This window comes from Stegodyphus dumicola, chromosome 8 (genome assembly GCF_044657685.1).
Source record: "Stegodyphus dumicola isolate Sdum_Otavi_A_Nest chromosome 8, ASM4465768v1".
Taxonomy (NCBI): Eukaryota; Metazoa; Arthropoda; class Arachnida; order Araneae; family Eresidae; genus Stegodyphus; species Stegodyphus dumicola.
Window position 1 is genome coordinate 9,379,221 of NC_140775.1, and position 22,354 is coordinate 9,401,574.

General features: G+C 32.5%; 2 protein-coding genes across 3 annotated transcripts in view; one reads left to right on the forward strand and one right to left on the reverse strand.

Moving 5' to 3' along the window:
• LOC118190661 (uncharacterized) overlaps nt 1-19,466 on the forward strand; it is a 393,870-nt gene extending 374,404 nt beyond the window's left edge. Inside the window, exons 2-6 of the mRNA XM_085821561.1 lie at nt 1,730-1,879; nt 3,908-4,141; nt 8,722-8,907; nt 11,591-11,809; nt 12,002-19,466. Of these exons, the coding sequence (XP_085677687.1) occupies nt 1,730-1,879; nt 3,908-4,141; nt 8,722-8,907; nt 11,591-11,809; nt 12,002-12,327 (1,115 nt within the window). The 3' untranslated portion in view covers nt 12,328-19,466. The remainder of the gene's footprint in view (nt 1-1,729; nt 1,880-3,907; nt 4,142-8,721; nt 8,908-11,590; nt 11,810-12,001) is intronic.
• LOC118190472 (uncharacterized) overlaps nt 19,165-22,354 on the reverse strand; it is a 103,703-nt gene continuing 100,513 nt past the window's right edge. For both annotated transcript variants that reach the window (XM_085821559.1, XM_085821560.1), the window contains exon 17: nt 19,165-19,349. In XM_085821559.1, coding sequence (XP_085677685.1) covers nt 19,228-19,349 — 122 coding nt within the window. In that variant the 3' untranslated portion in view covers nt 19,165-19,227. The remainder of the gene's footprint in view (nt 19,350-22,354) is intronic.

Genomic DNA, 22,354 nt, shown 5'->3' on the forward strand with positions numbered 1-22,354 from the left:
TTGCTCGCTTTTAAATCGTTGACTTTGTTAATGAAAAATTCGTTAAAGTTTTACAAAATATGAAGTCGATAATAAAAGGAATTCCAAATTTCAAATATGGGCTTCCACGTGTCCACATTCGCAGTAGGATTACGTCATTCAAAATTGGATGGCTCTAGGTACCGTTGTTTTATTACAATGCGAGAAACATACATACATTTATGCAGATTCTTCATTATTTAATTTCTTCAAATATAATACAGGACGACAGTATTTAATGGCAACGATTTGAAAAGTGATACAGCCTAGCAAAATCGCAAAACGAAAACAATAGTCCTTCAGGGACAAAGCCCATTTGGACTAAAAATATATGCTCTTGTTCCTTCTGTACGTGTGCATTCATCAAAACTCTATTAATCATAAGCGATGCAAAAATTCGAAGATTTAATTACGTTGCCCGGAAACGAAAAAGTTTTGAGAAACTTTGCTACGAAAGGTATTGGACATTCTTTTGCGCGTTAAATTAAATAATAAATGAAATAAGAAACCAAACAAGACAAGAAAATCCGGCAAGGCTTGAGTAAAGATCAATATTGAGGGTTCTCGATATCGATTCTAGTCGTAAAACAACAACAATAACAGGAGAATTTACGTGAATCTCAGTTTTTGTACTTTTTGTTTTCAATCGAAGCGAATCCAAGGAACGGCTTTCAATTGCAATCAATACGCGAGATGTATTTTTGATGGGATTTATTTTAGGAAGAAGTGAACATCTTGACATCATGTAAGAGTGCTTTGTTTTTAAATCAGTAAATATACAGTAAAAGTTAATTTTTGTGATTTAGCTTGTAAGTATATATTCTATTTAAAAGCTGTTTTAATGTGTTGGAGACCCTACTAGACTGGAAGCAAGTTATCGCTTAGTCTGAAACAAATCAAAAGGTCTAAAGAAGTTTAAGATAAGTTTTTTTTCTTTAAGTTTTAAATGAAAAGAAAGGCATAGCTTGCGCAGAAAGTCAGACAGAAGCTTCTCCGACAGTTGTTGTAGCGGATATGCAAGAACCACAGAGAGAAATTCGAGAATATTCTAGCTGAATGATAGAAAATGAAGACATTTCTTTGCAACATCATAGCAAAAGGAAAAAAAAAAAAAAAAAAAAAAAAAAAACTAAACCATCTCTGAAATTCTTATGTCCAGTGAACTAGTCTACTGCTGCCGCTACGACTGCAAATTTTGCACCGGGAGGCAGAAAGACTATCGCCAGCCCTGCCAATTACGAGATCAAGATCGGCTTAGGAAATAAATCTATACAAATTGTTTGTGCATAATGAAATGCTATTTCAAGAAAAACTGTGAGCAACTGTAAGATAAATAATGCATATTTTTTAACATGCTTTAAAAGATTAAGGAAAAAATAAACATAAAATAGATTTATGTTTTCATTCTGTGTGACTTTTCCTGTATATATCTTTTTAACTAAAGATAAGTTCTTCCCTTCTTTAAATATAGAGGTTTTTAAGAATTTTTGAACAAAAATCTCTAAAATAAATCAAATATTAGTTCAAGAATTCCCGAATATTAAATCGAGAAAACACATTGGCTACTGGATATCTATTTTCGAATTACAATATTGGTCTATATATCAACAAAGCGTTTCATTTATCATGGTTAAATTTTGAATTAAAGTTATCTGTGTAACTGATAATAGCTTGACACTGAAGTGATGAAGATTTCTGCTCTCTTTTCCAGATCTCTCAGCTCCACTTGAAGTCTTAGTGGAAAAGACTACTTCCAGCTCCGTACATTTATCTTGGAAGCCGCCCCCGATGCCGAAGGGCCTGAACCTGAAGCTTTTTACCTATTCCCTCATACTCACTCCTCTCACACAGTACGGACATGGTAAGAACGTTTTCTTCTAATCCATATTTAAATAGAATTAATGAAAAAACAAAAAGTTTTTTATGACATTCGAGTTTTTAAATTAATGTTTGATATGAAAGCTTTAGTAATAAAGTTTCAGTACTGCTTCTAGAAGAGGAAGGTTAAAAGCATTGCAGCATACTGCGGCCATGATTATTCAAATCAGCTTCCTTCTTTTCGTTTTACAGTTTTGTGGGCTCCTTTAGACATCCAATACTTTTTTGAAGGCATTTAACAGAATACTGTTAAGTTTAGCGGTCATGACTTTGTTGATGTTCACCAAGATTTATGAAACATCATCCTTTTGTCGACAATTTCTGTTTTGGAAAAAGAAAGAAGTCTGTGGAGCCAAACCCAACTGTTATAGTAGACGGTTCAACCTGGTAACCATGTATTTGGCTAAGAATAATGTCTCAATACATGCTGAATGTTTCATTTAGAAAGAATCAGTTGCTGCATTCTACAAATGTGGCCTTATACAATGAAGCTTCTTCAGGAAATGATCAAAAAACCCCATATGATGCTCTGATTGCAAAAACTTATCCCCACAAGACGGCTGGTTGACGATTGTCTAAGACTTGATAAGTAATCCCCGACATCTGCTCTTTTCTCGATAAACTGAGCGTACTGTTTGAACACATGATCACGGGATCATGTCATGGCATCAACGTGGTAAAATATTTTGATCAACGTGGTAAAATTTTTTTATTTCCTAAGTCCTTTCATTTTGATTTCTCTATTATACAACAAAACATGGTGTCCATTCTTTGTCCTTTCAAGAACCCGCGACACAGGGAATCAGGTTGCATTTGATTACCGATCTCCAGAATTAGACAGATCTTCCCAAAACTTTTGATGTCAAGAAAGGAAGACATTTACAATTTGAAATATAAAGAGTTTTTTGTCATTAATATTAATTAATGACATTAATTATTGTCATTAATATTGATTAAAAAGGGATGTACATTTGTTACTCATACAAACCATGATTTGATGGGTCAACTTCAGATTACAAAAAAACGAAGCAACTGATTTTTCACAGGAGCATGCCAGCAATTATCCTTAATTTTAGGTCTTTTCGAGCTTGTTTTAATAATTGCAAGAAAACAGAATAAACAAAGGCATTTCAGACTAGTATAAATTTTTAGTCTTCGCAAGGCCCAACTAACTAAAACAATAGACTACGGCATGAGAAAACCGTAGGATGCCATATTCTTGTAGCTATAAAAATGCTATTGCCGTTTTCATTTAAAAAGGTGTTTGAATGAAAAAAAAAAAAAAAGGGCTGACCTTTAGAAACCACAAAATATTCAAACATTAATTAATCGATGAATTTCCAAACACTTCCTGCCTCGCCACTTCAATTATCGGACGTAACACATTGTAATATCTCACGCTATGTTGAAGACAAGGTATCTGTATCGATTTGTTCAAGATTTAATGTCAACAGGTCGATGTATTTCAAATGTGTATCCTTAAGCTATGTATGTCTTACCATTAAGATGCCAAATCGTATGTCTATCAAGTATCCATTGTACACCTAAGACGCCCTTGTTTGACTACGTGAACTAACTTATTTTAATATCTCAATGAACTCCCGGTGCGGGCCTCTTGGGGCTTCAGGGAGTTGTTGCCTCTAGGTAGGGGAGGGCGTGGGACACATGCCTGTTTACCTCTGTTGAACATCAGGCGTCCCCGTCCTCCGTCACCTGTCAACAGGTCGAGATTGGAGAAAATATCCCTTCATCAGTACAGAACAGATATTTGTCGAAATTTAATTGTAACCCAATAAATACAGATTAGTGTAACCGTGGATTACAAAACAGATAGTTGTCGATACATAATGAAATTAAAGAATCGCTTTGCTATGGTGACCCGAAAAATGCGACGTGTAAGATAAGAACCACTTGATAACACATAAAAATATGATTGCAAAACGGTGTAGCAAAATAAAATTTTTAAAAAAATGCCCTGTTTTGTGATATTTATGACCATTAATCTTTTCAGGGTTAGAGAAAGAATTCTCGTTGCCGCCGACTGTGACTTCCAAAGAGGTGGTCGGATTGACAGAGAGCACGAGATACGCTGTCCAACTATCGGCTGTGTACGGGGACCCCACGCAGAGGCTGAGCCATGATAAGCTGGTAAGGGTGTCTGCTCCCAAATTCACAATATACGTACCTCCAGAGGTCCAACAAGATATACCTGTTGGAGACGATGGACTTCCAGCCGGAGAACCAGGTAATATTGTCTTCAAAAGCCATCAAGACAAAAAAATGCTTACTATCTTTGAACGTTAACAGCGAAAATATTTAAAACAGCAACACAATCGGATACGTAAATTGTAACGCAAGCGACAAGCAGCGAATATGATTTCAACAGGAAGGGAAACACAGGTAGTCTCTATCACGTGTTTCGTGTTATTCCGTGTCTGTAACTTAGCGGCAGATACGTTTAACGTACGAGTATAAGACCGTATCCACATTCCCTCCTTCATTATTCTATTATTGTTTTTCTTCAGATAATACTTGGTTTCTTCTTGTTCAAACTTGGCACTTAATTTCGTAGCTGTTACACTTGACTGTGTCGGAGTATCAGATTCTGCTCTCCATTGCTGTGAGCACCTTGCACACATTGTCAGTTTGCCGCTAGCATTTAGGACCACCAAAGGCCGAGCACGGTTAGTTCCGACGTGGGTTCGATTTTAGACGAACCGGCAGGCTGCATGGGTTATTTTCATGGTTTTCCCATGTTTAATATGTATGCGAGCCAGTTTCCCTTAGAAATTCCTCCACGAAGGCAACCCTTCCTTTAGGCAGATAGTCCTAGTGTGCTTTCCATAGTCAACCAAACCAAACCAAAAAGCCTAATAACACTTTAAAATTCGCTTACGTTACTTGAAAGTAAACTGGCTCATCTCTGCTATTTAGTGTACATTGATGCTTGCTTCCTGGTGCACTAACGCATGAAGACCTACATACGACTATATACCTACATTTATAATAAAAGATTTTATCCATCATTATTACGAGTCTTTTTAAGTGATAATGAGATCAAATACTTAAATCTAACAGAAGTTTAAACGAATGTAATATACATCATCAGCAGACAGGAAAGGTTGATGTCACGTACTTCTCTGATACTCTGATTAGTAAGAATAAGCTTCCTCCACTCCGAGAGTATCATTTTATTTTTTCATTCTATTTCCATCTTCCATAGGTTAAAAATTATGAAATAAAATACATACAAAAAAGGTTTAGCTAGATTGTCGTTTAAATCAAAATTAAAAATTTGCTTTTGGCAGCTTTACGATTTTAAGTTATGTTGAAATCGGATTTTTAAATTCCCCCCTCCCCCCCAAAAAAAAATTGAAACGATTTGAACGTAATCTTACACCATCGAATAGATCAGAAAACCTTGAAAGAATGATGACATCACGTATTTATCTCCTATCTTGGAATGATTTGGCTGTGCTTCAATGACAATAATTTTATTTCGTCGTGATCTGCCTCATCTATGGACAAGAAAAGAGTGTAAAGTTTGTAAAGAATTTTTTAAGTTACAAAGATGAAAGGGTACAAGATAGTGCGAAAGTTAAGAATAATGTTAACATTTTCAGAGCGAAAAGCTTATATAAGTATCGTTATATTCAATTCGTTTAAGTTTCTATTAGATAATTTTGATTTAAAATACGTTATTTTTAACAGCCCCACGATTTTATTTTTAGTTACCAAAAATATTGTGTTAGCTAAAAGGTTATATTTTACTTTTCAGTCATTTAAGCAACACCATTTAACTTCCATGGAATACTATACGAACCACATGAACAGTTATATTTTATTTTTACGTAAAAATGTTTCCATGAAACTCTGCAGGTTATTTCAAGACACTTTGTAAATCGAAGGCCTTATCTAGAATCAATATTTAAAGCAACAAAGCTCGTAGCCGTCTTTTAGAAGAGTTTGTATACTTAAATTTTATTGATAACTTTAATTACGTATGGAATATTCCATTCGACCATGTAAATCAAAATGCTGTTTCAGTTGTATTCTGGAAACGAAGAGAAATTCGTCGATAAATCGGGTACCAGCTGCTTTGCAAGTTGAGTAATTACAATTTTCGTCGTATATTATCTTGCAGAAAAGCCGTTCATTTTGGATTCTTAATTATCAATCCAACTGCAAGAGGAGACTGCTTCATTCATTTGCAGCTGTTGGAAAAATTCTGTTAAGTTTTCCCCGCGTGACTTGATTGGTTTCCGTTTTTTTCGAACATCCAATCATCGTCGTCTTCTTTCCTCAAATTATATCCAAACATTGTCGTCCTTTCTTCTTGATTAAGGTAATTATCCAATCTCCTGCTTTTAAGACATTTCAAACCCACGCTTCGCAAATTGGAAAATTTGAGAAGCCTTTCAGTTCTTTGAAGAGCCGTTCCTTTTCTGAAAGTGGATTTTCTTCGAATCGAGAGATTAGATAGATATTTTTTCTTGTGTAAGTATGCTGTAATTTGATATCTGGCGCGTTGTATTTTGGAAAACTATCATAATACCACTGTTACTGAAATTATTTAATTCTCCAGTGGTCTGAAACTCAAATTGCGTACGGGTCGAATACACAATCTGAAATAAAGTTGACGTGCCAGATTTCTTTTTTTAAATGAAATGGAAAATTTTATTGACGAAATAAACGGTGTTTTAAATAATTTAAAATTTTGCTTAAGGTATTTTTCCGTTATGCACCTGCCAGGCATTTTAGCGAGTTTTTTAAATTGTAAACCTGCAATTTAAATTGTCAAATTAAATTAAATAGACACACATGGCTTTCTAGACGCTATTGTGTGTCTGGCTTCTCTTTCATTGGCGCCAAAAAGCGTGGCAGGTGCATTAAAAAAAAAAAAAAAAGTACAATTCGCACAAAAAAAAAAAAAAAAAAAAAAAAAAAAAAGATACGGACAAAAAAAGCGAGGATGGAGATTAATAGCCCCCTAGAGCTTACAAAAAACAAACAAACAAACCAAAAAAAAAAAAAAAAAAAAAAAAAAAAGGGAAGAAGAAGAAAGTCTGGAAACTTTCAGATTTTATATTAGCCCCAGTAGGGTTTTTTTTTTTTTTTTCCCCATTTACACCCGCATACACGTTTCGAGAGCATTTAAGCTAATGTCCCTTTGGGCAAAAAATATTTAAAAACAGTATAGACAGTCTCGCGCGCTGGAGATATGATTTTTTTTTTTTTTTTTTTTTTTTTTTTTTTTCCCATGGAGGTTAGAACAGATGAAGTAAGCCTACTGACGTTCCGATTCATCACGGCCGCTGCCATAAACGGACTTCTGGTTGATTTTATTTACATTCTAATCGGCGTTGTCTATATGTTAGCTATTCATCATTGAATGTTTATAAGTCTGCCGTTTTAATCGTAATACTTAACATAAAAGATTTTCTACTTAACATAAAAGATTTTTAGATTTCTTTGAAAGAACGATTCTGAGAACAATTATTGATAGAAAAATCACAAGGAGTGCAAATAATTCTTTCAAGTTTAATAAAATCTAGTGCTTGCCAATGTTTAAATGGTAACTATAATATAAATGCATCACATGGTGAAACCTGAAAGATAAGTGGTATTACGAGAGATAAAATGTTATCTCTTTGGTGTATTTGATTAAAGCTAGGTATTTTTAAAAAGTTTTTTTGTATATTATATTATTATATTACGAAGATATTCTGGGTTTACAGTAATAAAATATTGGTAAAAATATACATCTGGGTATCCTCCTCATATTATTTTAGGAATATGAAAGAAATTGTGGCTCCGAAACAAATACCTTCAGGACTAGGTTGTATTTTTAAAAATGATAAAAACTTTATATATCTCCAATCGTATGCTTCAAATTCCACTCGCTACAGTACAAGCGACAATAATTTAGCGTTTTTCATGATATATTAATAGATTGGTCGATTAAAATTTGAATGTCGGAAGAATTTTACCTATTTTAGGTCCGAAATCAAAGATATTAATCCTGAAATCAGAAAAAGGATTATTTCTGCAAGTTATTGTTTCTTCGGTTTAAAACCTTTTCTGAAATGTCTAATAAAGAGAAGGACAAAAATTTTATTTTACAAGATGTAAATTAAATCAGTTTTAACCTATGCTTCGGAAACATGGACTCCGACAGTGGGAAGAAAGAGCCGCGATAATCTTAAGAACGATTCTAAGAATAATTATTGGTGCTGTTTTGAAGAATAATTAATATATGGCATAAACGGTATAACTTCGAACTCTATAAAATTTATAATGAGGATATTGTTAAATCCATTAAACTTAAATAGAATAAGATGGCTAGGTCACCTTCTGAGAATGAATGCAGAGCGAATATGCAACTCTTGTTTGTGGAGGATCAAGAGGAAGACCTAAGAAAAGACAGAAGGACTCAACTTTAATGCAACTCTTGTTTGTGGAGGATCAAGAGGAAGACCTGAGAAAAGACAGAGGGACTATCTAAATGATGATTTTGTCAGTTTCTGGAAGGAGGGTGGAATGGGAAAGGCTTCTGAAGAAGGGCATGGCCCACAAGGAGCTATCATGTCAGTGCTGATGATCAGATATTAATACGAAAAATATATTTAAATTTGTCTGATTTCTCAGGCTTTAAATTGAAATTTTAATTTCACAGTCTTTCATCATAAATTCAAAAGATGTCAACTATTTGTATATAACGTTTTATTAGCATCATTATGCCATTAACATGAATATTGGTGGAGTTAGCTTTGGATAATATAAAAAGCTATGTATTTATACGTACGTTTATTTGTTTATTTCTAGTCTGTAACTGCAGCGAGACTGGGATGGTCGCATGCACTAGGAGGCCTGGCTTTATGGAATGTACTTGTCATCCAGGTTATGCAGGCACTTGGTGCGAGGAGTGTGCGCCTGGAAACTTCAGGGCAGGCAAAGAATGTGTCGTGTGCCCATGTTCCAACCTCACATCCACAGCAGAATGCAAAATGGGTGAGTGCTTTTTTAAATCTATTTCGGAAAGTTATTCAGCATCCCTCCATCTTCTTAATAACTTCAAAGAGAAACTATGCGGTATACTTCCAAAATTATATAAGCATCATGAAAAAAAAAAAAAAAAAAAAAAAAAAAAAAAAAAAAAAAAAAAACAGGTTCTACCCTATAAAACTAGTATGATGTGCAGACAACAAGATAACATAAATATGCATACAAAAACCTTAGCTTAACCACTACGATCCATAACGCAACAATCGGTGCTATTTTATGTATTCAGACTTGTCTGCAGCAAGGAGGAAAAGAGAACATCATACTTATTTATGTATTCATCCAAATAAAATTCACCAGTGAAGATTAATCAGGGTAAAAGAGCTTACCTTTTGCTTTGATTTTTCTCCCATTAGGCGTAATCTGCCTTTGACATTTTTATACCTAAATTATGGTGCTTGAGAGTTTGTGCTCACTAATCAATTAACACATTAAATAAATAAATACACTTTATTGAATTTACGAAATTTAATGAAAAACTACTTAAATTATAACATTCAAGACGAGTTAATGATGAGACACGTCTGTATTGTTCGATAATTCCAAATATCTTCCTGCCCCCAAAGGTATGCTAACATCGGGAACGGTATTTCTCCTAAACTTATTCGTTGGAAGGTTTATGGTACATCAACATCTGCAATAGCGCATTTTTTGCTAAACAGCTGTTGACTTCAAATACAGCTGACTCTACAGCATAGCCGCAGACGACTGTAGTTAAAATATCTGATATGGACACTACGTGACGTGACTTCCTTGTGCGGCGTATTATGCAAATTTTTTGCCGCACTTCATTTAAACTTATTTCTTCGCATTTCATTAGAGATAGATTTCTCATTCAATCAATTCGGTTCTCACTTCGCGGGAAGGCAAAAATACATAAAAACTCAAAACATCTTGATCAAAAATTGTAAAATACAGAAAAATTTAAAACAGCAAATACTTTCCAACATAAACCTTCTGACAGATTTCGAAATGTGGTATGGAGCCAAGTTATGTTGAAATTCTGCAAAGGTTTTCGAGAATGGCACAGTTTTAAAATTTCTTTATACTTCGGTGAATTCATCATTCCATCATAGGATTTTGATTTCCAGGGCCATCTGCAGTGAAAAAAACCAAAACAATTGCTTTTGAGGGTATTTTACGGTTTGTCAGATATGTTGGTCTTATTAATTCACCCTTGCTTCATCGCACTACGTTAGTTGTGTAGCCATGAACAAATAAATGAGTCTCATGGCTGAAAATGACCTTTCCCAGTCATTTGTGGTCCAAGATTTTTATTTTTTGGCCCACGATAATCGATTGTTACATTTAACGCGTCAAAAGTTGTTGTTTTTTTAACAATTATCTACTTCCCATTAGTAGTGAGAAATCTGTCTACCCTTCACGTTTGAAGGATGACTATCAATAACAGTAGCCAATAGATCTCTTATAACCCTTTGACTGCTAACGGAATATATATGTCCCACTAAAAGTTTAAAAATGACTGCTGGGTTAAAAAGTACTTAGAATCTCCTGAATGTTGGGAATCATCTTCCAATAGTTGGAAAATTGAGACGTCGCTGTGCTCGTTTATACACAAATAAACGTAGAGAAAAGAACAAATGTGAATTGCCCAATGGTAATGTTGGGTTATGCAAAGAGTGCTTTACCATGTACCATACGAGGTAAAATCTATTTCATTCTATTTATAATAAAGTATTCCAGAATAATAGGTGTGCTTATAGTAAGTCGATCGCTACGTGTAGTATCCCACCATTAATTACGGTTGGGACATATGTGTTCAAGCCTTTGGCTTGAAAACTGCTTGTCCAAATTATTAAAAAAATGCTAAACTGTATTTTACTTGTGACATATTTTGTTCACTTGGATAGAGAACGGGGTAATTTTTTTTTTTAAATTCGTGATCAAAGGGTTAAGGTCTTTGCTAGTTTTTATTAGATTAATAATGCCATTTCGGAATAGGAATCGATCTGATTTTGGCGTTATTTTCCTTTCCTTTCCACATTTGCTCTTCCTTTCTGGGGAAAATGATCCAGTTTCATTGTGTCTCCTGAGAATTCGAGAAATACTAGATTTTCTAGCACCAGCCACGGAAGCCATATTTGGTACAGTCGATTATATGATTATTGAGAGTGATAATTTTTACTCTTTTTCTTGGTGTTATATCCATTCTTAGTACATTAAAATGAACGAATGCAAAACGTTCTCAAGTATGCAAAAGTAGCTTCCTCTTCTGTCACAAACAAGCTTAAAATAGCGCAATAAACCTAATTTAAAACCAGTTCTATGTAGTCAAAAGTTGGCATGCAGATGGTATTAAGGCAGGCAAAACATCTTTGAGGGACTTGCTGACAACTAAGTTAAAATTTTACGGAAAGATCGTTTTGTCCCAATTCATTTGCACACTGTAGTAATTTTAAGTAACTATTTTGAAAATACTGCGGGTAAAAATATTTCCTTGAAGTTGAAAACAAGTTTGGAAACGATTTCATTTATAAATGAATTTTTAAACTATCCTCCATACACTAAACTTGCTACTACCAGAAGCATTAAAAAGTTGTTTGAGCGAAATGTACTGTTTTTACATACATCCTGATAACAATAATAATAATTTTCCATCTTTGTATTTTAGAGGAATCTGGTCAAGTTTCATGTGTTCAGTGTCTACCTGGTCATCGAGGAAGTTTGTGCACATCCTGTACTGCTGGATATCAGTGGACTGAAGACAAATGTATGCCACTGAACTGTCTCAGCAACAGCCTATGTGCGGAACAAAGAAACGCTCCCGGCTGCGAAGACTGCATTTTCTTAGAAAATAAGTTTCCTACGACAGCTCACAGAAGCAATTCAGGTCAGTAAATTTAATTGCTGATGTCAGGCTAATAAAAAAAAGGACATCCATTCAGAATTTTGAAATACCAAGACAGGCTTCAGTCCCACTTAATTTGATGTTCTACTGTACTGAAAATATCCATTGTTAAGTCAAAATATTGACGTGAAAGTTCCTGCCACTTAAAATGTAATTATGCATTCTTGTTTACAGATCGCAGTATTGCAGATGGTACACTCCCTCTCATAGCTGTCGTAGTAACTCTTGGAGTCCTCCTTCTAGTCGCTGCCATGGCTACTTGCTATCGTTATTGGGATTATCGTCGTCATCAACCTCGGATTCCCTTCTGGAGCATAGAGCTGCAAGATGAGAAGTCAGATTTGCATTCACATTGCCAATACCAACATCTGGATGCCGCAACAAATCGAGCGGTGAATCTAAGTCGAGAAGATGGATCCAATGGACCTGTTACAAATGGTGAAATCGGCCGACTCAACAGTGATTCTATCAGACGGACATATAACACTATGAATGTATAAAACGTTGTCCCAAAACATTTTAGCTATGGACCTTGCAAAGTTTTTTTTTTTTTTTTTTTTTTATGCCATGTTCTGAATTTCATATTTGGTACTTGCAATTTGGTATCATTTTAAGTGTTATCATTTTATGCTTCTACCAATGCATGCCACCATCTGCCTGCAGAGACAGGCAGAATTAGTGGATTTTATATATTCTCTTATACAGTTCAGATTGCATTTAAGTGTGATAATTTTGATGTAGATTCAAATACAAATTGTAGAATACTATCAAGTCAACAATGCCTTTGAAATGTTTACTCTTAAATAGCATGTTTTGGACTTTCACTGAGTTAAAACTGTACAACTTCATAAAACAAAATTTAAAATTGAGTATTATATTACGACGGCACACATGAAACTTATATTAAATTTGCTCATATCTGTGTTATGAATAGATGAATAGAAAAGGTGGTCCATGGCATATGATGATTTCGGGATGGAAATTAATATCATGAAATATAATTCTGATAATTATTTCACAAAACAATGGAATGCCCAATGCCATTTATTATCATAGTTCTATTCCTCTTCAGTTTTTCATTTTTTGAAAAAAAAAAAAAAAAAAAAAAATCCACATTGTCTAAAATTTGTACAACACATTTTAAGTCAAACATGCACCACCTACCACTTCCATTCTGTCATGTCTACCACTACTATAACACTTTCCTAGTCAGAGATGCAACTTTTCAGCCATCATTCTTCGGATGATACAGCTTCAAAAGTTTGCTGTAATATTATCCTGAATTTATCAGTATTCTAGCCCTATTAACGTTCACTTGAGATTCCACACAACCTTGAGAAAAATGTGGCAGTGTTCAGGGCCAACACTAGGTATTTTGTCGCCTGGTACAATTTCCCTGAGAATTCTAAAATCTGCTGTTGGGTGCCTCAATAAATTCTAAACATTTTGCCTTCTTTAAATTTCGATGCTTTTCTAAATTCTAAAATTTTTATCACTCAATGTGGACACTAGTCTTAGCAGTATTGCTAAAATTACTTTAAAAAATCTTGAGATTTCATGGAATACACTTGAAAAATGTACTGTTAAAAAAATAAGAGCTGATGAGGGATATGAGTTGACAGTATATAGGGAGACAGTATGAAATTATGCTGAAGTGCCAAATTCAGCATAATTTTATTTACAGTAGTAGTTTTTTAAAAAATCAAGTCTAAAAATTTTAGCTCCTCAATGTTATTTGAATTAGGTATTCAGTTAGGTTATTAATATCTCTTTTTTATTAAACTTGATTTCTTCTTTCAAATTTCCAAATTTAGTTTCAATAAAATTCAGTATACAACATCTATGCAACACAGCACTTAAGTAAGTATACAACACTCTCTACATCAGGGGCGTAGCTAGAGGGGGGCATCTGTTCCCAGGCGCAGAATCCAAGGAGCGCCAAACTGATGTTACGACATTTTAGAATTAAATGTTTTCCATCCTTGGCAAGCAGTAGAGGGCGCGAAATCTTCAGTTGTCCCCTGGCACTGAAAACCCTAGCTACGACTCTGCCCTATATACTGTTCCCGAGTTGACAGTATATAGTTATAATGAACGATAGTTTATATCATATTTTTTGTAAAGTAACTATTTTAAGTTACATTTCATGGCATTGGTTTCAACCTCAAAATCAACAGATTCCTCTGGCCCATATTGCATGAGATTATCTTTTAACTGATTCCATATTTTGTAAATTTAACTGTGAATCCAGTTAATTTGTAGTATTACCTCACTACCATATGCATATTCATTCTCTTAAAATTTGTTGCTTGCCATGTTTTGACTAAATGTCATAATTTTTTTGATATTATACAGCATTCCACTTTGACATAGTAGTTCATAGATTATGAGTAAAACTAGAAAAAGACTTCATTAAGCATGACAGAATTCCCACAAAAATTTTGCTGCTTTTGCTTTCAAAATTTTAGTGGATTAGCATATTAAGTTATGAATATATACAATGGGTTAATATAGTGTTCTGGATTTGGCTGTGCAAATATATCCAAATGGAAAAGGATAGGAAAAGCAAAATAATGGAATGGAAAAGTTCAAAACCTTTTGACAGGAATTTTTCAGTGTGCCCTTCTTCATCACATAAATTTAGACTACATTTACACCTACATTGTTCCTCCTAAATGATAACCATGATAACAAATTGTTTCAATTTATTTAAATCTCAAGACAATGAGATGAGACTGCACTCTCATCTTCAAAGAGTTATTCTTCAACATGGAATGCAATAAAGAATTGGTTGCAAAGTTACCAATGGCCAGGCCAGCCATATCTTGCCCGAGTAATTTCCACCACCAAACTTATTGTTATGCAGTTTCTTCGATGAGGGCTACGTTAAAGATTACGTATTTCGACCCATTCACGCTTTAGCACTCAGTAGACCATGTAACATGGACTGCATTTAGATTTCATCAACTAATGAGTTGAGAATTCTTAATGAGAATATTTAAGATGTTGCAGATTTTTTCCCAGTATTAAATTATCCTGTTTCATTCCATTTATCCAACAGTATATTAAAATCCTGAACATAATTTTATAACTCCTACTAAGCAACTATTATACTTCTTTGAAAAATGATAAATTTTTTACATGAAGATATTTAATACAGCATGTTTAAAAAGTCAGTGAATTGATTTAATTCAGAAATTCATAGAAAATTGAAGATATTACAGGATTATACAGTGATAGAACAGCTTGAGAATGGCAATGCTAATGCTTGATACAAAATATAAAAATATTTACTACAGCAGCACTCCTACTCCACCCCCACCCCCGAAAAAATTCAAAAACTATAATAGTTTTTATTATTCCAACAGTTAGTAGAAATATAAGATTTCAGAATACTTTAAAAAATTGCACATGCTCTGAACAGTAAAGTATTCAGAAGTTTATGTGAAAACAATTGTAAATTTTCAGTTCTGTAGGGCTGCAAATATCGAAACTCTCATGATGATGATACTAAAATCAGTACTTAAATTATTTCTCATGATGCGTATCAGTTCTTAAGCTGAACAAAATGTCTCATTTCTTAGTGCATTAAGCTAATTTTTATGTATTTAAAAACTAAAAATCTATGTTGAAATTTTTGTCATCATAATAATGATAAGTATTTATTTTTGGATATATAATAAAATTCACAAAAAATACTGATGTAAATATTATTTGGTGCAAAAAATTTAATTCTTTTAGTTCCAATTATTTAGTCATACAAAACAGTTCTGATGTATAAAATTTTTACAGTAATTTCTAAAATGCCTTCACTCTAAAAACTACAATACTTCAATGATTAAAAATAGACTGACATAAAAAAATTTCAATTACTCAGTTGACTGAAATAGCTAACAATTCTTTAAATTATTACATATAAACCCCACTTCATTCAGGATTCAGTCTTCACTTTACGTAACTACATCTTTGCAAAAATAGTAAGAGATTTTAGTGAGTGAGTTTATCATAGTTATAGTTTTCCTAATTAAAATTTGCAGATAATAAACTCTTGCTAAAAAAATTGAGAAAATTTCTGAAATTTATGTTTGTTGTAATTTAGTAATAAACCATTTGTATATAATAAATCACTTTCATTCAGTAAAAAAATTACAGGCATTAAAATGCATGTTTTTCATGTAGTAGTTATCATTTAAAATCAATCTTATTTATATATTTATATCCTACTCCATTAGTTTCACATTAAATTCCATATATGACAAATTTAGATTAGAGAATAATAACTGATGGGCATGTAGAATTTATAAGAAGTGTATAGATTACCTTCTTATCACTGCATCTAGTGGTAAGACAGTACAAGAATGCACAATGCTGCAATGCATTGCGTTGCACATAATCTTGTGATGTGAATATCAAAGTCTCAATGCTTTATATTACATATATCATGTTATTAGATTATTTTTCTCTTCAACAACTTTTAGTACTAAAATATGGAAATATACAGAATGAAAACTTGAATATATAGAAATAAAAAGCTTTAAAATATTGTTTAGAAAGAGGAGAAAAAATTCCAAGCTTACGGACAATTTTTTAAATGGTTAGCGACACATAATTAGTTGCATATTGCATTTTATGCTAATTCTGCATTTAAAGCATGAAATTGAAAAACAAGTAGTGCGCACACATCAGAAAAAGCTGATGACAGTTCATTTTATGCAGCTAGAGTGGCATATTCCATGTACTCAGTATTCTTATAGAAATATCTGCATAATTATACCTCTCTCTCTTTATTTTAACCGTATCAGGGATAATGTTGCTCTGTAAAATGAACAAAAACACTATAAAGAATAATCTCAATGACCTTTGTGAAAATTTACTAAATTTATAGCACTAAAAGGTAAATGTATGCAATCTCGATATGATTCTATGCATTAAATTTTTTCCCCCAGTTTTGAAAGGATTTTAGAATGTTAAATTAGGCTGAACTTTTCCCCAAAGAATTTAATAAGACCTACAGATTGGAATTTTAGTCTTGTTGGAAAATAAATAAGAGCTTTTTTACAAGATTGCCATTAAGAAATAAGCTTTCACTGGTGAACTTCTACCCTCAATAAAATGAACAAATGCAAATTTTACTGAATAAATTATTTATTTGCTTTCATTTACTAATAGTTAAGTCATTTTTAGTAAATTAAAATTTTAACAATAGTTAAAATACTTTTACAAAATGTATTACCTGGAAGTATGCCAACTCATCTGTTCCTATTACCTTGAGATTAATTTTGCCTCAAGTATAGGTGTAAGTATAGGTATAGGTATAGGTGTGAGTGTAGGAATAGAAGAGATAAATATATGTATAAGACAAGAAAATATGTTTTCCTGCTAAAAACTTATGAAATGGAACGTAAAAGCTTTTATTCTAATGTCTATTTATATATTCTGTAATCAATTAAACTCAATTTTGATCTAAATTAGCACACTCCATTTCTATTTTAAATAATGAAACTTTCCACAACCTCTTTGTTTAATCAGATTTACAATTTTCCCCTCTAGTTTTCAATTTGTATTGTTCATATAATAGCACAGGAATAGAGCCTAGTAGTTTATTAAAATGTCTTATTTTTGAATAATATGATTTAAAGAATGTGGGCATAAATTTTAAATATATCTTGTTGTTTCTTTTGATCAGTGAAAAATAAATTCATCTTGTAAAGTTATCCCACACTTGAAAAGATCAAAAGCCAATGTTTATAAATATAAAACTCTAACTATGCAATCTGTGAATGCTTATGATTCAATGTAAATCATCTGTCCGGTGATAATCTATATAAAAAAGATATTTGTAAAGTATATAATTGAAAAGCAGCATGAGATTGTGTCTTGAAATGTGTATGAACTGTAAAAATTTTTATTTATTTTTGTATTTATGAATGTTAAGTTGCGGATTTTTGTTGTATATTTTGAATGCTCAAATGCAGTTCTATATTCTACATTGTATTTTTTTACACTTCTGATAAAAGAAAGATTGGAGAATTATGCATATTTTCGTGGATTTAAACTAATCACCTGCAAAGACAGGTATTTTAAACAGATTACAAATGGTAAAGTATTTTTAAAGAGGTTACAGTTAAAATGTTAACATATTATAAAACATTAGGCATGTTACATTCCAAGAATATGATTACGAAAATGGAATTGTATCAAAAAATATTTCATTTATAATTTTTGTAATTTCATTTTATTTTGTGAGATTTTAAATTATCTTTATTTACGATGCTTACATACTGTACTGATAAAAAAGAAACTGAACAAGGCCAATCAAATTTTGAAAACAAATCTAAATTAAATTTGATAGCCATATTCCTTTCAAAGTAGTATTTTTTTGGAGGGGACTTGATATTTCAGCTTGCACTGTGACTGAAATCTGCCTAGCAACCATTGCAATTTGGCTTGGATGTCCCACGCAAAGTCATTGTTTCAGATCAGTATTATGAGCTGTGTTTATAGCTGCAACCCTGAAATGAAGCAACAGGCTTAAAATTCAAGTTCTCAAAGGGCAAGTAGGCTTTATTGAGGCAAGTAGCTTTATTGAGATGTTCTAAAAATGTCTGTTACAAGGGTGCTCACCTCTGCAAGGAATGGGTTATGGCTGATCCACTAAGGCAATGCTTCAAACTATGGGCTCCAAAGAAGCAACATTTTCTGGCATTAACAAAATTTGTAGTGTTTTATTATTCCCATACACACCAAACCAAGCATTTAAAAAAACTTTTAAGAAGTAAAAAATTGTCAGAATTTTGGTTCCATCGGAAACATTCACACCAAATTGCAAAGAACACTAAACACACTTTTATTAAAGGATTTCCAGAGAGCCTATTAATTAAATGCACTGGAAGAATAAGATTTTTTTTAAATAAGTAGAGACAAGACTTAATAGTTTTCAAAATGTGGCTGGCATGGTTCAATTTCCATTTTTATCATTCTTGTAATTATAAAAAAGTATAATTTAAAATTTATAATTAAAAAGTGACATCAAAGTAAAAATTCGTCACTTGTGAATTATAGCTCTTTAATCTTGAGTTCAGGTGTTTTGATATTTTTTCCATAATTTAGCAACAAATTAAATTTTCCTTAAACTTTACACTAAATTCCAATTATTGTGCATTTTATGTGAACTGCAAATCCTGCCTAGCTAATGATGGATGTCAAAGTTGTTTTTCTCTCTTTATGACTAGGTAGGAGCTGCTTATTGCTATCTAAGTGTACCCTAGTCAATGTGAGCTTTAATTTTTTTTCCTTGTTTCCCTATTTGAAACCACAATGAAACACAAGTGTATATATAATAGTGCATTGTATTATATCAAAACATGTGCGAACTTTATTAAGAATTACAATGTACAATTTTAATGAGTTTTTGAAGCACGCTGTTGTTGTATGAACTTTTCAACCTTTCGTTCCAGCAGACTTAGTGGTCCAAAACTTTGTAGGACTATGTCGTGAAACTCCCGGACATCAAATTTTGAACCTGTGGGTGTTTCAAAAGAAAACTTTTATTTTCAGAAAGCTTTTTCCATATTTATACATATTTATTGTCAATTCATGTTCATAATAAAATGCACTGTAGATTGTGTCTTTCATTTCAGATGCAAGTTTAGTATTTTCAAAAGAAATATAATATACATAATGCATTGAAATAGAATACTACATTTAAAACTTGATTCTACAACATAATCTTAATCTATAAGGATTTGTTCATAACTTGTTTGTAATATGAAAAGGAATAAAAGAAATTAGCTGAAACAAAAAACTTGAAATCAAAAATCCATAAAGCTAAGATTAAATCTCAAATCTAAGATCACGTTAAGATAAAAAATTATCTCAAACTGAGATAATTTTTGAGTTTTGTGGATTTCAAGGAAACTAGGCTCAAAACATAAAAGGAAGAATAAATAAATTCAAAAACAGGACATAAAGGGAATTTATTTTTGTTTTTTTTATACAGAAATATATACATTAAATGTATTTTTGTTTTATTAAAAAAAGGAAATATTATCTTTAAAGCATAATATATAAAAGCATATATATATTTCTTAAAACAAATTATAACTCAATTTTAAAACTAAAGTAATTAAAAAAATTATAAGTGAAATTGTTAGTAAAATTGTCTAGGGTTATAATTTACTTTAACTATTATTATATACCAATCTCAGTAACTGCAGCGGTTTTAAAGTTCTATTTAAGCATATTGTTAACTTTTGTTCTAAATATATACAGTACAGAGTCGGAAATCCAGACTCGTCGGGACTTCTGCGATTTTTGATTTGAGATTTTTCCATACTACAAATTTCGCCGTCCATTAATTGATTGATTATTGGGGCATTGTCATAGCAATGAAAAACTTGTTATATCACCTTCATTTATTACCACTTCTCCACATTTCTTTACAAAATCTATAAATTGGAAAATTTCACGTTTGGTTTGCAATATCTGAAAACCTTCAAATTTGTGGCTATCATCTTCATCATGTTCACCATGAAGTATGGTAATTGGTCATAAATTATGCCAAGCATTTTTTAAAGTAATCTGGAAACTCATTCTCTCATTATCTTGTAATTCTCCACACAGCAGATGTTATGCTAAAATATTTCAAAAATTCTTGAATAGTCTTGCCATTTCAAGAAATTTAACATGGATTTTTAAAATTCAGCTATATATTTGCATTTCAGCCCGCACACTATTCCGATATCCATAGGCTGAATAATAGATGTACAATTTGGAGGAAAGAATAATATGGATACATTATCTTTCACTAAAACTTTAAATATGAGCCAAATAGTTATCTGAAATCAGGATCATTTTTGCGTTATCGGGTAAACCAACCGAATTCAAATGTTGCTGTGCCTCAGGTACGAAATGATTTTCTAACTAATCATTTATTAACGCTTGTTTCATCCATGCTCTTTTATTTACATGATATATAAGGGGGGAAAATCTTTACTCCTTTAAATGCGTGAGGTCATGCATTTTTCCTGATTACAAGAAGTTTACACTTGTGTGTTCCTGCAATATTTGCACATGCTAAAATTGTTCGTCTCACTTTGGAATCTTTGATACTAGTTGGAGACTTTTCTAAAGAGGTTGCCAAGATATTTCACAAGTTTCATCAGTGAAAAGACCAGTTTCATCAGTGTTGTAAATTTGTTCTGGAGATAACTTTTTACTATTAATTAGTTCAATGAACTCATCTGAAAATAGTTCAGCAGCTGAAGAAAAATGTAATTTTAGCCTAGCTTAATAACATCTTCTATACATTATTGTCTATGTATCATGAGATTGGTGATGAAAGACAAGTTGTTGTGTTAATTTTTTTCCTGCTTCTATCGCACACTGAGACAACTAAACCTGAATTGTATTAGTTTAGTTATTTATTATACTCATGTCTGTTTCTTGCGCATGCTTCAGGCTTATCTGAGTCCTGAATAAATAAATTTCCACATATACTTAAAGCTTATTGAGGGCTGGCTCTAGATATCTTGCCGCCTGATGCAGTCCCTGTGGGCCCTATTCAACTACCAAGAGCATCTCTAAGTTCTAAATTTTGGATTTCAGTGCTTTCCTTAAATTAAAAAAATTTTGCCATTCCTTAATTTTTGTTGCTCGATACATCTCTAAATTGAAAAAATTTTGTGTTACCTAAATTCTGCCACACGGTGCGGCCATACGAGCCTCTGGCGCCAGGTCTGGGATTATGTGAATAACAAATCAGTTATTCCTAATTCAAACAGCACTAAATGTAATCTTTAGGCGTATGAGTATCATTAACAAAATCTGTTTTTAGTATATGGAAGAAATTTTTGTTAAATTTTCCCTCATCAACATTCCTTAGTGCATTTAACTTAAATCCGTAATCATTACCAAGCATACTGTCAACATAAAAGGTTACCATACTTTTTGTTATTCAATTACTATTGTAAAAAAGTTGTTTATGAATGTTAATTACTGCATGAGTCATTCCTCAAGTTGTCATGTGGTGATGAAAGCAAGATATAATAAATAATGATTCGCCAGGTTGGCGTCAGGGATATAAAATATTAGTAGGTGTAGAATCAACTATGTTTCTATGTAACAATGTTTCGTTTTGAGATATATGCTTAGCAGATATGAAACTTCAAAGCCAAATTATTCATCACACAAATTTATGCTAAAATGATTGTTTCTTCAATAACGAGGTATTTTATTTAGTGCCGAAGTAAAATTAAGAATTGGGACTCTCCACATGTTTTATAATGGCGGGGGAGGGGGGATCAAATGCACAAGCATCCTCCCCCCTAAAAAAAACATTAAAAAAGGGTTGGTCGTGGCTCTGACATCCAGATTTTAGATCATTCCAGATTTCGAACTTCGTACTGTATATATGTAATGAACATAAATTTACAGAAGTACTTATGTAAGAGCACTGCGATATAGAAATGCAGAAAATACTGATGGTGAAGCACATAGATGGCATATTGAAGAGAAAGAATTCTGATT